The sequence below is a fragment of the Trachypithecus francoisi genome, unplaced genomic scaffold (genome assembly GCF_009764315.1).
Source record: "Trachypithecus francoisi isolate TF-2019V2 unplaced genomic scaffold, Tfra_2.0 Lachesis_group0, whole genome shotgun sequence".
In the NCBI taxonomy this organism is placed as follows: domain Eukaryota; kingdom Metazoa; phylum Chordata; class Mammalia; order Primates; family Cercopithecidae; genus Trachypithecus; species Trachypithecus francoisi.
In genome coordinates, this window is record NW_022681453.1 from 192,095,156 (window position 1) to 192,110,851 (window position 15,696).

At 40.4% G+C, this 15,696-nt stretch overlaps 1 protein-coding gene across 1 annotated transcript in view; it reads right to left on the minus strand.

Moving 5' to 3' along the window:
* The window catches only part of ATP13A4 (ATPase 13A4), a 153,299-nt gene that overhangs the window by 45,826 nt on the left and 91,777 nt on the right, over positions 1-15,696 (minus strand). The window contains exons 17-21 of the mRNA XM_033213065.1: positions 15,460-15,613; positions 12,880-12,991; positions 6,756-6,880; positions 955-1,118; positions 37-159 (exon numbers count right to left, since the gene is read on the minus strand). Of these exons, the coding sequence (XP_033068956.1) occupies positions 37-159; positions 955-1,118; positions 6,756-6,880; positions 12,880-12,991; positions 15,460-15,613 (678 nt within the window). The remainder of the gene's footprint in view (positions 1-36; positions 160-954; positions 1,119-6,755; positions 6,881-12,879; positions 12,992-15,459; positions 15,614-15,696) is intronic.

Below are 15,696 nucleotides of genomic sequence, written 5' to 3' on the forward strand. Positions count from 1 at the left end.
TTTTCACAGGGAGACTGTCACCCTCTTAGAACTTACCTTTGGCAGTAGGCTGCTAAAATGTTGACTTATAACATGAAAGGATTTTCCAGTTAGGGCAAAATGGTAACTTCCTTCTCTGCCATTATCAGAGACCTCATCCCTGATGTTAATGTAATTGTCCTACAAAGCAAGACACAGTTATTTGAGACTTTCATTTGACAGAGTGGTTAGAACCACAAGCATATCTGAGAGAAGATAATGAAGACAGACCAGGATCTATCTGTAAAAGTCACTCTGATTCCTCAGAGAAGCATTTGCTTTTTGCTGGATCAGTCTTTGCACATCACAGACAACTAGTGACTAGGAGCATAACACTTACTCATGTCCTGTTTTCATCGTGATTCGATCTTGGTGAGTCCCAGAGAAGAGCACATTTCACACATTTCAAGTGTAAAATACAAAAGCACTGCAGCTTAACAAATTTCTCCCTGAAATGAGAACTTACTATTTTTTTTTCTTAGGGAACTAATAGTGTTCTACAAGGACACAATGGAGATAGAATACTGACAAGGCTGGAGATAAATGAATGAAACTTTTTTCTGAAAACATAGTCAGATTTTCTGAGACACACAGCAGCATCTCTCCCAAAGACTAGATCCCCTTTGAACTCAGTGGGGTGATTGACAAGCAAGGGGAAAGGGAGAAAATAGATTCAGCTTCACTCACTATAGTCTTTCTCATACAGGGCCAACCATTTTTTTAAGTTTAAAAGATGGATTATTTCCAGCACACAAGAAAGCACTATACCTTCAAGCTCAGTATGAAAAGTACGGAAAAACCAATGTAATTGAGTTCGTTCAACAGCATGAATGCTAGACATTTGGAAGCATATGTTGACTCTTGGTCAAAGCTGTTCAGTCACCAAAGCTGCAAGACATGTTGGTAATGTGGCAGAATGTCTGTGTTCAGGAGTACCTGATTCCCATACGTAACGTGTTTCTTCTCTTCTACTAATGTCCAAGATATAGATGCTGATGAGGACCCGTTGGTTTCATTTGCCTCAATGAGAATGACTTTCTGGCTTTCAGAAACCATTCCAGATTTTCTGGCCACTGTTATTGCAGTCTGAAGATTGTCACCTAAAGGAAAGGAGAGTGTCTCAAGATGAGATTGACAAGACTGAATTAATTCATGCAGAGCCTTGAAAATCAGAGCAGGGAGTTCAGTCCTTATTTCAGGTATGAAGATAAATGATCTCTAATATCTTTTTCAGCCCTGACCTTCTGTGACTCCATGACCCCTTTTCCCGTTCTTACTGCTTTTCATCAGGTTACTTCATGATCTACCAGTGTATTTTTGCCAGACTGGGGGAAAAAATAAAAAAGCAAAATTCAAATCTATTTTCGTCATTTGTGAGCAGCTTTGCAAATGTTTAGGCAAATCCTCTGGTTTAGTAGAGTATCTGGTGGCTCCACTTCCAGGCAAAATGGAGTAAGCCCACTACGATCTCTCTCTCCCACTGATTACAATGGAAAACTCTGAACAAAAACCAAGCACCAACTCCCCAAGGACTTTGAAAAGTAAACAAAAGCAGGCAGATGGTGGAAGGCAGTCCAATTTGCAGAAGCAACCCACAAGGGGATGAGTTTCTCGACTTTTTTTCTCTTCCCTATTCCATATTTGACTGGCGCGTGGGCCTCAGTTAAAAAGCTGTTTGGGCAGCAGAACTCTAAAAGATGCCCAGTCTTTCTGGCCAGAAGAGCCAGGAAAAGGGACTCTTGTAGGCTAAAGGGCATGGGCGGAATCCTGGAAAGGAGAGAGCCAGACATGGGGACTAATTCAGTATGTGAATTACATAAGTCCCAAGTTCAGTCTAGAGCTGTGCATGTGTGGACCAGATACAAATAAAGATAACAAAAATTCCAGGAATTGAACTATGATATAAATCACTCCCCATTTGTGAGAGTAACCTCTGAGTGAGGCAGACCCAAACACCATAGCAAAATATTTTATATTTAAGCTAAGATTGAAACTGCCACCTACAACAGAAAGTTAGAACTTACGGTTGATTGTTAGCCAGACAAACAAACAAGAAAACCCTCAACATTCTGCAGAAGATTTTAACAGGATTCAAAGTTTCACAACATAATACTCAAAATGTTTGGGATATTCAATATGAAAAATCTGGAAAATCTGGCCAATTCTCAAGAAAAGCCACAACAGTTGCCAATCTATACATAGTCTAGATGTTGGAAGTGTCAGATAATGGTTTTTAAAGCAGCTATTGTAAGACCCCTTCCTGTGGTAACTGTTAATATTCTTGAAATGAAAGCTAGAAGTTCTCAACAAGAAAATATAAACTGTGGGAAAAAACCAAATGGATACTTTAGAATTAAAAAATATAATACTTGAAATTAAAAAAAAAAAATCACTGAATGTACTCAATAGCAGAATAGATCAATGGAAATTATACAACCTGAAGAGCAGAGAGAAAAAAATCATTTTAGTGAGCAGACTCAAAGATATCAAAATAATTCATATTCATGTCATTAGAGTCCAACAAGATGAGGGAAAAAAGTTGAAAAAGAAAAAAAAATTGACAAAATAATAGGAGAAATTTTCCCAAGTATGATAAAAGACCCAAATGTACAGATTCAAGAAGTTCAGTGAATTCCAAACAAGATAAACTTAGTGAGAATCACAACCAGACACATAGTAATCAAACTGCTAAAAATCAAAGATAAACAAAAAAAGCAGTTAGAGAAAACCACATTACATATAAGAAAACCATAGTTCAAATTATCACAGATTTCTCATAAAAAATACGCAAGGAAGAAAAGAGTGGAACATCTTTGAAGTGCTGACTTCATCTTTCACTTTGAAGTGTCAATTCTGACTCCTATAACAGCTGCTGAAAATATCCTTCAGGAATTAAGGAGAAATGAAGACTTTATCAGATGAAGGAAAATGAAGATAATTTGTTGACAGTGGACATGCTCAAAAATAAACAACAACAACAAAAGCTACAGGGTTCTTTAGGTTGAAATGAAAGGAAATGATACCAGAGGTTAACTTAGAACTTAAGGAATGAAAACATAGAAATGATCATGATCTGGGTAATTATAAAAGTCTCATTTTCTTTACTCATGTTCTTTAACTCTTCACTGTTGAAAGTAAAGACTATCACATTATCTGGTGGGGCTTTTCGACATATGTCATACTTATGACAATAATCACATAAAGAAGAGAAAGCAAGAGACATTCCTGGTTATAAGGCTTCTTGAAAGGAGAGGTATGTACGTTGTGATGCCTAGAGCAACCATTAAAAAATTAATCATATAATATCTGGCTGGCTATCCTTAACATAGCTTCTCCCAGGTTTCTACCAAAATATGCATGAAGATCCTCAAAAGAGCTGAAGTGGTGGGAAGGAGCTGCCTGAGGCTGGAAGGATACAGGGAGCTCTGAGTGCTCACAGGTTTCCTCCATGCTCCACAGCAGGCCGCGGACAGCCTGTCTGCTTTTTGCCCTCCACCACCTGTGAGAGATCTATCACCTGGGAGAGATCTACCACCTGGGAGAGATCCACCACCTGGGAGAGATCTACCACCTGGGAGAGATCTCCACCTGGGAGACATCCAGTTCTCGGGATAAACAGCCCAGGCCTCAACTCCAATCATCTGACAGAAAAATTTAACAACCTTTCTAAGAAATCTGAGACACTGGACAGGAAAAGATCAGGAAGAACAATCAGAGCACATGACTAGAGAAGTCATGTGCACTGGCCAAGCGCGGTGGCTCACACCTGTAATCTCAGCACGTCGGGAGGCCGAGGCAGGCAGATCACGAGGTCAAGAGATCGAGACCATCCTGGCTAACATGGTGAAACCCTGACTCTACTAAAAATATAAAAATTAGCCAGGCGTGGCGGTGCATGCCTGTAATCCCAGCTACTTGGGAGACTGAGGCAGGAGAATCCCTTGAACCTGGGAGGTGGGGGTTGCAGTGAGCCAAGAACGCACCACTGCACTCCAGCCCTAGTGACAGGGTGAGACTCCATCTCAAAAATATGTATATAAAAAATAAATAAATAAATAAAGCACTGGCCGGGTGCGGTGGTTTATGCCTATAATCCCAGCACTTTGGGAGGCCAAGGCGGGCAGATCACCTGAGGTCAGGAGTTTTGAGACCATCCTGGCCAACATGGTGAAACCCCGTCTCTACTAAAAATACAAAAATTAGCTGGGTGTGGTGATGCACACCGTAGTCCCAGCTGCTTGGGAGGCTGAGGCAGGAGAATCACTTGAACCCAGGAGGCGGAGGTTGCAGTGAGCCGAGATCATGTCACTGCACTCCAGCCTGGTGACAGAGGGAGACGCCATCTCAAAAAATAAATACAAATAAAAAATAAATAAGGAGAACACTTTGGAAAACTCAAATCCCACCCCACACATGATTTAAGAACTGAACAATTCAAAACGGGATTTGAAAAATATAAAGAGCATTGTTGAGACCTGAGATTGTGGTTTGAACAAACTGGGTGCAAAAAAAAAAAAAAAGTCTTAAAGCAAAATTATAAAACTATATAATCTAAAGCAAGGAACAGTGGTGCATGCCTGCAGTCCCAGTTACTAAGGAGGCTTAGGCAGGAGGATCGCTTGAGCCCAGTTCAAGGCTGAAGTGAGCTATGATGCTGCCACTGCACTGTAGCCTGGGCAACAGAGCAAGACTCTGTCTCTAAAAAATAAATAAATAAATAAATAAGACAACTACAAGAAAAACAGATAGACTGAGAGGATAGATAACAATGGAAATTCCAGAAGTAAAAATGGACAAAGACCAGAGGCAAAAATTAACTAAACAATAGGAAAATTTTTTCTCGCAGGAAGAAAGATTAAAAGGTGCTCTCCATGTTTCTCCCACTCCTATCTCTTCTTAATTCTGGGGAACTCTGGTTCTAATCACTGGTTTCCAGAGATCGATTTGAAAGCCTTGGGTCACAGAAAGAAGCAACAAGAAACTCTCATCAACTCAAAACTTTTTAAGTGAATGAATCATCATAAAATTGGTCCATTCAGAGGACAGAGTTGAGTCCATTAAGTTATTGTCACAAGGGGTTGCGTATTTGGTGATTCAGTTATATAAACCAATGTTCTTGCTATAAATATGATACTTTTCATAATCTGTTTTATCATATGTATAACATTCAAAGTGACAGATATTATGACTTAATAATAAAGATGTCAAAAATGGTAAAAAATAAAATAAAATAAAAGTTTGTCTAAAAGTGCTGTCCATGTTCCAGACTAAGTTAACGAAATAAGGGAAACACAAAGGCAAACATTTCTAAATTCCAAAGTTAAAAAGTTTATGTGCAGAAAAGAATAAGTTACTTACAATGGACTCTCACTGGACTTGTCACAAGCAGTATCAGAAGCCAGAAGGCAAAGGAGTAGCCTTTACATACAGATCATTAAGAAAAAAGAACAATAATTCAAGAATCTTTTATCTGAGCAAGATGCCATTCACGTGTCAGAGCAATGAAAGATATTCAAGCATGTGTAAGAAATCAAAGAGCACCCCTCCATTCCATCCAAGGGCAATACTTGAGGGAAAACAATTGTAAACAAGCAAGGAAAGAAATAGAGCAGAAATTTCAATATGAGAAAAGAGGAAGTAAAGAGAGAGGGTGGAGAAGGATGAACACTTGTACATAAATCTAAGTTAAGGACAGATTATGAGAATGTGTCATCTAAGTGCTAAATAAAGATTTTTGAAACAGAAGGGTCACAGTGTAAGGGAAATCCTAATCAATAGTAAATGAACTCAGCAACTTCAAAAAGTTAGACTGGGTTGTTAGAAAAGGAGAAAGTAAAAACAGTCCAAGACACTCTTGGATTGTGGGGAGTAGAACAGGGGACAAAGAAGTACAAAAGAGGAAATAAAAGTATTCTAGAGTTTGCAACTATAGAATTGGGTTCAGGGGAAGTGGGAACAGAAAGTGCGTGCTTTGACGGGGAAATAATGTATCTTCGAGACATAAATGATAGAGTTAAAAGCATCTGACTACAAGAGCAGGCAGAAGAAAGGCAACACACTGCAAAAATATAAACATGAATTCATTAGGAAATCATTTATTCACCTCTAGTCTCTTTCCCAATTAAAAAACTATAGCATCAGCATGAAATTTCATTAATAAAGTCACACTTGATTTCATGAAGAAATTTCACACATTTCTCTTGTGTGATTTATTCTCATTGCTATCTTGTTTGTATGATCTGGAGTTGGGATTGGGAGTAGAGAGGACAGCATTTTCTTTCATTTCTAGAATCATGGATTTTATGATTGATGAGCCTTCAGCATATTTATAGACCCCATCAACTGAGGATGCTTCTTCTTCTAGCATTTGACAATAAAAATCACTTTTGTCTGGCTCATGTCTTCTTGTCATTCAGGTCTTATTTCAAATGTCACTTCTCGGAGAGGCCTATCTTAACCAACTCATCTCAAACAGATGGTCAAACACACTTTCCCACATTATCCTATTTGTGTACCTCAAAACGCTGATACTATTTGACTGGTTGGTTGATTTTCTTTCATTCCACTGACATGGAAACTCTGGGAAAGCAGTAATTGTGCCTTTTTGTTGCCCATCTCCAGCACCTGGAATGATGTCTGGCCCAGAGTAGGTCATCAACAATATTTATTAAATGAGTGAATCGTGTCTATTTCCACATCAAATTCTTACTGTTTTCACCATATACTTTGTTTCATACCTGTGATCATTACAGTCCTTATCTGGGCTGAGATGAGCTCTTCCAAGACAGGTTTTGTCTCTTCCTTCAGTCGATTCTCCAAGATCAGCAGCCCCAGAAATATCAGGTCTGATTCGACCGTCTCCCTGAAAATACATATATAGATGTATGGAACAGAAATAACACACATTGTAGCTTTTTTTTTCTTTTTCTTTTTTTTTTGAGACAGAGTCTCGCTCTGTCATCCAGGCTGGAGGACAGTGGTTCAAGTGATTCTCCTGCCTCAGCTTCCCAAGTAGCTGGGATTATAGGTGCCCACCACCACGCCTGGCTAATTTTTGTATTTTTAATAGAGACAGGGTTTCACCATGTTGGCCAGGCTGGTCTTGAACTCCTGAATTCAAGGCCTTTGCCTCCCAAAGTGCTGGAATTACATGCGTGAGCCCCTGCACCCAGCCACATTATAGCTTTCTTACAGGAAGTAAAACAAAAAGAAAAAGACCCCTGTCGTAGTGGTTCCATTCACTCATTCAAGCACTGTTAGGTGCTGATTAGGGACCAGGAGTGATCCAGAAAGAGGACAGGAGGGGACACAAAGTGTCTGGAGACGTTTACTCTAACTGAATGAAGAGGAAGAGGAAGAGAGTATTTATTAAGCAAAAGCTTTGCTTTAACCTTTGCAGAAAATGAGCTGAAAGCCCGTAAGGGTCTCCTCCATCTGTTGTGGCTAGTCTGATTTTCATTGCCTCACCTGTTACCCACAAAGGGGAGCTTTAGCCCTGGCACAAAGCATGAAAAATAAGGGAGGCACAAAGAAAAATAAAATAAAATGCCAGTTTCTCCAGCAGCCAAGTCTATAATCAATATTATTTTAGCCTCAGGAGATATGAGGTCATAATCTCAACAAACAGGCCTCTCTATTGAGGTCAAGCTCATCCCTTTCTTTCTCCCCTAGCTGGTAGCAATGATCTTCTGCATCAAGCATGAATGTTTCTGCAAACAGGTGCAGCCTTCAAGGCTCCTATCCACCCCACAAATATTTTCAGGGATATTCTACAGAACTGAGTGCAGGGGAATCCATTTGAGAACAGGAGTTCAAAGATTCTTCCATGATTTATTTATCTTAGACACAGATAGAGAACAAGACACTAGCACTATCTAACTCTGGCTGAAACACAGATGAAAGCGGCACCCACTCAGACTCCTTGCCTGTCTCAGTAGGGGGTCTCACATCAGCTATGGTCATGAACTAGCATTAGTGGTGCTCCCAAGAAACTGCTAAAGCCTCCATGGAGAAACGGGAAGGGATGCAGTCTGAACTACTCACCTCAGAGCAGGCTTGAAAGGATGGCATTTCCCATTTTCTGAACCTGTCATTTAAATCTCTCTATGATCTGGTTCCAAACTATCTTTGCAGCTTCAGCTATCACTAAATTCCTGACCCACCCTCATTTCCAGCCAAGCTGAACCACTAGCCATGGGTTTTCTCTCAACCATCCGTAGACATTTGCTTTAGACTGCTGTAAGGCATGTGTCCTTACTTCATAGAAAAGGTTGTAATTTCCCCATGATCTGCTACTGAAACCCTCCTGATATTCAGAGCCTCATGCCACGTCCCCCACAAAGGCTTCTTCAGATAGAAATCATTGCTCCCGGCCAGGCGCAGTGGCTCATGCCTGTAATCCCAGCACTTTGGGAGGCCGAGGCAGATGGATCACCTGAGGTCAGGAGTTCAAGCCCAGCCTGACCAATATGGAGAAACCCTGTCTCTACTAAAAATACAAAATGAGCTGGGCATGGTGCCAGGTGCCTGTAATCCCAGCTACTTGGGAGGCTGAGGCAGGAGAATCGCTTGAATCCAGGAAGTGGAGGTTGCAGTGAGCCAAGATCATGCCATTGCACTTCAGCCTGGTAATAATAATAATAATAATAATAATTGCTCCCTTGGCATATTACTTATATTTCAGCGTAACTCACATTTTATTTGCCCATGTTTTATTCTTGGCCTTCTGTTTGTCACACTGTCTCAGCTCCTTGAGAACAATCCCACGTGACTCAGTGTGTTCAACACCACCCCCGTCCAAGTGCTCAGCAAATGTGTGCCTAGTTGAAATGCTTAGAGGCCTGTTGGGACCATTTTTTGCCAGGTAACCTATGGAACTTCCTCATCCAGAAATTCTACTGAGTTCAAGGAACAGCACTGAGGAAAAGTGGAACAGAATATGCAGAGACTGCAGTAGCAGAGACTGTAGCAGCAGAGACTATAGTAGCCTCTCACTCCAGATTTTACATCCAACTGGGAGGTAGAATTTAGACATGGCTCATCTCAGTTGACTGGAAGGCTGGGAAAAGTATGATAACAGATGTCCAAATCAGAGTCCCATGGAGTCAGAGAGGAAGGTGCAATCATTTCTGGGTGGAGTGATTGGAGAGGCTTCCTGTAGAAGATGATATTTAATCTGGTGTTTGAAAGATAACTTGGTTGATGCCTGATTGAGGTGTTACAGGGTAAATGCACGTGGTAGCAATAACTACTTAAACGTACCCTTAGAATGACCCTCTATGGCAGATGTACCTAAATGTATGTTTATGCAAACTGCATGAGGTTTGCAGGCAGAGGTGGTTTTCCTGCACAGCTCACCACCACTGGAGTATAGGAAGGCAGATGCATTATCCACTTTGCTGCCACTGGACTGTTTCTATATGTAAGGTGGTTCTCCTGTCCAGCCCGCTGTTACTGGACTCTCTCCCCTGTAGGCGAGCCCCTAATAAAACCCCATGTCTCATTTGCTGGCTCTGGGTCTCTTCTTCAACCTCTTGAACCTGGTGCCTTCCCTACTGAAGTCAATGGGGGTTTGGCACAACAGGTCTTCCAATCTTTCTCATGATCCTGGTACGCAGGTCCTAGGTCTTGATTATTTCTGCAGATGACATGACCTGAGCCTACCACGAAGTGCCAGATTAGGCCAAGAAAATGGCTGCGGGGTCAAACATCTGCCATAGCCTATGGCCTACCTTGGCACTAGTATTTCTAGCTCCTCTGGCTTATGGCCTTTGCATGGTTCAAGGCACAATAATCACAGGAGACCGGAGTTCTAATGTCAGCCCTCTACCACTGCCTTGCTGTGGGAGCATGACTAAATTACTTTCTTTGCCTGGTAATCAGGTTCATCTTTGCACCTCCAAAGTCTCTGCTAGTTCTAACATTACATGAGTTTTCCTTTCATAAGCATTTGATCTGAATAAAAAAAAAAATCAAAAGGAGTAATTCCTTAAGGAGTCTTAAGCTTTGCAACTTGGAATGGCATTCTATCTCTTCCAGCTTGCTGCACAGACATTATGCCTCCTCCTGAAGTATCTAAAAATAATAAAAAATAAGCGTAATATATACAAAGCATTGTCACCCCTGTGATTACATTTCATGTTCTTAAAATCCATGTGACTTTTAAAAAATGACATTGCATAAAGTGGGCCAATAACCTTTGAAGAGATTATGATACCAATGCTGGAAGTACCCCGAGTAACCACACACACACTCACACACACACACACAAAACAACAGCAAGAATCTTCCATCCTAATTAGGAATTTGCAAAGAATAATTAAATTAATTTAGCTATATGGCTAGGCATGGTGGCTCACGCCTGTAATCCCAACACTTTGGGAGGCTGAAGTGGGTGGATTACTTGAGGTTGGGAGTTTGAGACCAGCCTGGCCAACATGGTGAAACCCCATCTGTACTAGAAAACAAAAATTAGCTAGCCATGGTAGTGGACACTTATAATCCCAGCTACTCAGGAGGCTGTGGCAGGAGAATCGCCTGAACCCGGGAGGCAGAGGTTGCAGTGAGCCGAGATCATGCCGCTGCACTCCAGTCTAGGCAATAGAGTGAGACTCTGTCTCAAAAAAAAAAAAAAAAAAAATTAATTTGGCTATGTGTAATACATGCAGTGATGTGCTTTAGGACAGGAGAGGCAAATTGATGACCTAAGATCAAATTCTATTAGAGAATTTGTGATTTGTGTTTAGACCATACAAGATTTTAAAAAGTTAGAATTTCAGTACCTTCAACCGGGACATGTACTCTCCCGTGTGCCACAGCCCTCACTATTCCCCATTGCTCATCTGTCTCCACAATAAGTGCTTTGTTACGTGCATGCGTTTCAAAACCATGAGTTTGCAACTTGTAAATATGCAAATATCGTATCATAACAATCAGAAGCAGCAGCATGGTAGCCAGACTCCTACCATAGCCCTTGGCAACAGCTTCTCAGGAAACTAAGTTCAATTCCCAATTCTGCTCTTCCCTTCCCTTCCCTGGACCCAAGTTTTCTCTCCTTCAAAATGTGATATCCAATCTCAAAGTTTACTTTTAGCTCCCTCACTTGAATGACCCTGAACTGAGTTGATCAAATTGCAACAAATATGCAGAGTTATTGCAGCCAAAGTTTCAGGGGTCACATTAAACTGGCCCTGCGGGAAGAGTGGTCTGACAAGCCCAGGAAATGAACACAATGAGCCACCTCCCACTCTGGGCCTCATTTTACCCATTCACAAAGTGAGAGGGTTGGGGCACAGCAGTCATTCTCAGCAGGGACAGTACTCCCTCTAGAGGACGTTGTGGATTTTTTTTTTTGGCATCTACGCAAGACTGAAAAGATCAATGCCGGATGAATAATTATCCTGCATCCCACATGCCTTTTGAATATCTTACTGGGTACTCATGGACACTGAAAAATTATTGTACTTTCCTAAGTCATTTTAGGCTTATCTTGTATATAGTTTACTATTATTATACTATAATATACTGTACTATTATGGCATATATAATATTACTATGTTATATTAAGCAATTACAAAATTGTTTATTAAAATTTCCCTAGCTTTTCCCCCTAGTTTATATGTGTTACATATAAACACAAAGTATTTTTCACACTTATAATATTTTGTTGAATTTTGCAGAAATGTAACTACCTGTACTATGTAAATTGGGAGGAGACTGTACTGTTTTCTTCAGAGTTTTACCAAGACTTGTTAACCACTTCACAGTCATCTCACTGGCAGCAAGACTGAGGTATCTGAGTCTGCAATACATAACACACCTGTATCAGTCTGTATTTGTAGATGTTGCAGCCTCAATTATTCTATACACAGGTACAAGCAACTCACTACTTCATTTTGTGTTAGTGGAGTCAGCTGAGCATTTATTAAACTATCACCTTTGTGAAACATTATATGTTTTGCTTTTATTTTTACTATATAATAGGTCATTATATATTTTTACAAAGAATACGTGCAGATATATGTGAACTTTATTTTAGAATATTAAGAGTTAAAAAATATAGTTATGAGAGTGTTGACTTTGATTAGATTGAAACAAAAAGGTTAGACTTTCCAAATGTATAATCCTAAATTTAAAAAATGAGCCTGGATTAGCTCCACAACAGCATAAGCAGTGGTGGCTGACCATTAAGTGTTAGAAATGATACGAAAGGTGAAATAAACATGATACCTGAAAAGAGTGGAATTTAAAAAAATAAAATTGAACTTATAAATACTGCAGTTTTTGAGCTGTTAAGCATCTCTATTTTAACCTTAAAATGTAAAATTGAATCTATAGGCTAAAATCTTTCTCTAGTATGGAAATTTTCCTTGTTTTTTGTGTAGGTGTTACCAGGATTATATCGTCTAAGCTGTATTTATTTGTTTCATTAAGCTGTGTATTTCTATCAAACATTTTTTCAGGTAAATGTTATGTTTAATAACTCCCAATCAATCCACCAACTATATTTTTTAAAATGGGGACATGACCACAATTTCAGATTCTGAAATGCTGATTATATTCCTATGTCTGTTTTCACAAAGCTGTAAAAATCACATCATATTATACATCTTATATGACTATTTCTCATAAAATCCCCCAGTGAGTGCTCACATTATCTTTGGGATTTAGGCAGGGCAGGGATTACTATATCTCTACTCACCAGTGTTCAGAGACATGTTATGCACACAAATTCAGCAAGCTATATTGCTCTGTCCACCACCCAGAACCCCTGAGTCCATCCCAGTCTAATGCACTTGCCATTCCAACCTGGCACATCTTTCCATCAAACCTTTCTGCTTTATCAAAATCACCCCCATTTACCTCGTCAAGGCGGTGGTGTGGTGGTCATTTTCCAGCTTCTTGTAGGCCAGTGCTATGACTCGAAAGCCCTGTGTCGTGTAAATCTGAAGCTCACTAGCAAAACTAGTGGGTACTGTTTAGAAAGAAACACAGGGTTAGTATGCAGTATTTACTTAGGCAGTATTGGCAAAGAAATTCTTTACAAACATCCAACTTTTGCCCAAGAAAGCACACCTCTACAAAGATATGTAAACAAGTCAGTGACAATTCTGAACATAACTACATTGTCAGGGTTGACCTCTTCAGACGTAGTGAAGCTAAAATGAGAATGAAGCATTTGAAAAAAGAAAAAAAGATAGAAAAAGTATAGAATTCTTTTTTCTTCAGTTCAACCAACAAACACTTATTGAAAATCTACTATCTGCCAGGCATTGGCTGTGCAGAGATTAAATCACAAGCTCTGCACCCAGATATAAGACTTCACACCTACAACTATCGGATGTTTGACAAACCTGACAAAAACAAGCATGGGGAAAGGCTTCCCTATTCAATAAGTGGTCCTGGAATAACTGGCTAGCCATATGCAGAAGATTGAAACTGGACCCCTTCCTTACACCATATAAAAAAATTAACTCAGCCTGGATTAAAGACTTTTAAAACCTAAAACTATAAAAGTCTGGAAGACAGCCTAGGCAATACCATTCTGGATATAGCCACGGGCAAAGATTTCATGACAAAGATGCCAAAAACAATTGCAACAAAAGCAAAAATTGACAAATGGGATCCAATTAAACTAAAGAGCTTTTGCACAGCAAAAGAAACTGTCAACAGAGTAAACATACAACCTACAGAACAGGAGAAAATTTTTGCAAACTATGTATCCAACAAAGGTCTAATATCCAGCATCTATAAAAGACTTAAAGAAAATTTACAAGACAAAAAAACCCAAAAAATCCTCATTAAAAAGTGGACAAAGGACATTAACACTTTTCAAAAGAAGACATACATGAGACCAACAATCATGTGAAAAGAAAAAAGCTCAACCTCACTGATCATTAAAGAAATGCAAACCAAAACCACAATGAGATACCATCTCACACCAGTCAGAATGGTGATTATTAAAAAGTCAAAAAACAGCAGATGCTAGTGAGGTTGTGGAGAGAAAGAAGTGCTTATACACTGTTGGTGGGAGTGTAAATTAATTGAACCACTGTGGAAGACAATGCAGTGACACCTCAAAGTCCTAAAGACAGAGATACCATTTGGCCCAGCAATCCCATTACTGGATATATAGCCAAAGGCAGGTAAATCATTCTATTAAGAAAGATGCACATGCATATATATGTTTATTGTAGCACTATTCACAATACCAAGGGCACGGAATCAACCTAAATGCCCATCAATGATAGACTGGATATAGAAAATGTGGTACATATACATGATGGAATACTACGCAGCCATAAAAAAGAATGAGATCACGTCCTTTGCAGGGACCTGGATGGAGCCGGAGGCCATTATCCTTAGCAAGCTAACATAGGAACAGAAAACCAAACTTACATGTGGGAGTTAAATAATGAGAACACATGGGCATATGGGGGGAATGACACACGCTGGGGCCTATTCCGGGGTGGAGGTGGGAAGAGGGAGAGGATCAGGAAAAATAACTAATGGGTACTAGGCTTAATACCTGGACAATGAATTAATCTGTACAAGAAACCCCCATGACTCAAGTTTACCTACGTAACAAACCTGCACATGTACCACTGAACTTAAAATATAGGCTAAAAAAAGTATGAAATTGAAAAAAACTCACAAGTTCTGCTCTAAGGATTTCTGTCTAATTGAGTTACAGCCAGCAGAGTAACCATGCAATCAAATGAGATCACTGCTATCATCCAGGCCATTGCAGCATGCTGTGGAAAGCATCTGGTGGTGCATACACCAGCCTGGGAGGAGGTGGTTCAGTAAAGGCAGGATTCTGGGGCGGAGGGAGAATCAGGAGCTTAGTCCTGGAGGCATGAGAGTAAGCTGTGAAGAGTTAGTTCAGCTCAGGAATAGCACAGGATGAGGAGTGGTAAGGTCCATCTGGAAAGTTCACTGGGAGTTCAAACCTGAAAGCCTTACATATGATCCTAAAGAAACTGGAGATGATCCTGGAGCCTATGAGAGCAACTAAAAGAATCGTGAGGTAGAAAGTCTGGTCACAGCACAGAGGGCAAATCAGAGGTGGGGAGACTGGAGGCAGAGGGTCAATCCACCAACTGTTGAAGTGATCGAGAATGAGGAAGGCATGAGCAGATGCAGTGAAGGACCATGGATTAGCAACTGACAAGACAGAGGCACTAAGTGGGAGCAAGCAATCAGGGATGATACCGAAATGGGGTGGGGGCGGGGGATGCTGGTACCATGCACCAAATAGGAAACCAGGAAATGCAGGAAATGAGAAAGACAAGCTTGGTTTTTGCAATGCATTTGGAATGCCAGTGAGTCACCCAACTGGTGATGACCCATAGGCAATTGGATCAATAGATCAAACGCTGTGGGAACATATTTATCTGGAGATACAGATTTGCCAGGTGTAATCCAAGTCAAGTTACAGACCTGTCTCAGGTTGGCAAAAGCTGGCCACCCTCTCTGGTGCACCTTTCATGAATGCCAGTCGGTCACCTCCCATCTCTTGGACAATGACTGTCATTCTTTGCAGAGCTGATGAGAATGGGAACTGATGCAGGATTGCGATTCCTTCCACTGGGACCTGGTTGAGGGATGGGGAAAGGAGAGGAACCTGCTGATACAGCTTCCGTAATCTTTATTTTCATAAATAAGGGGGAAGGTCTC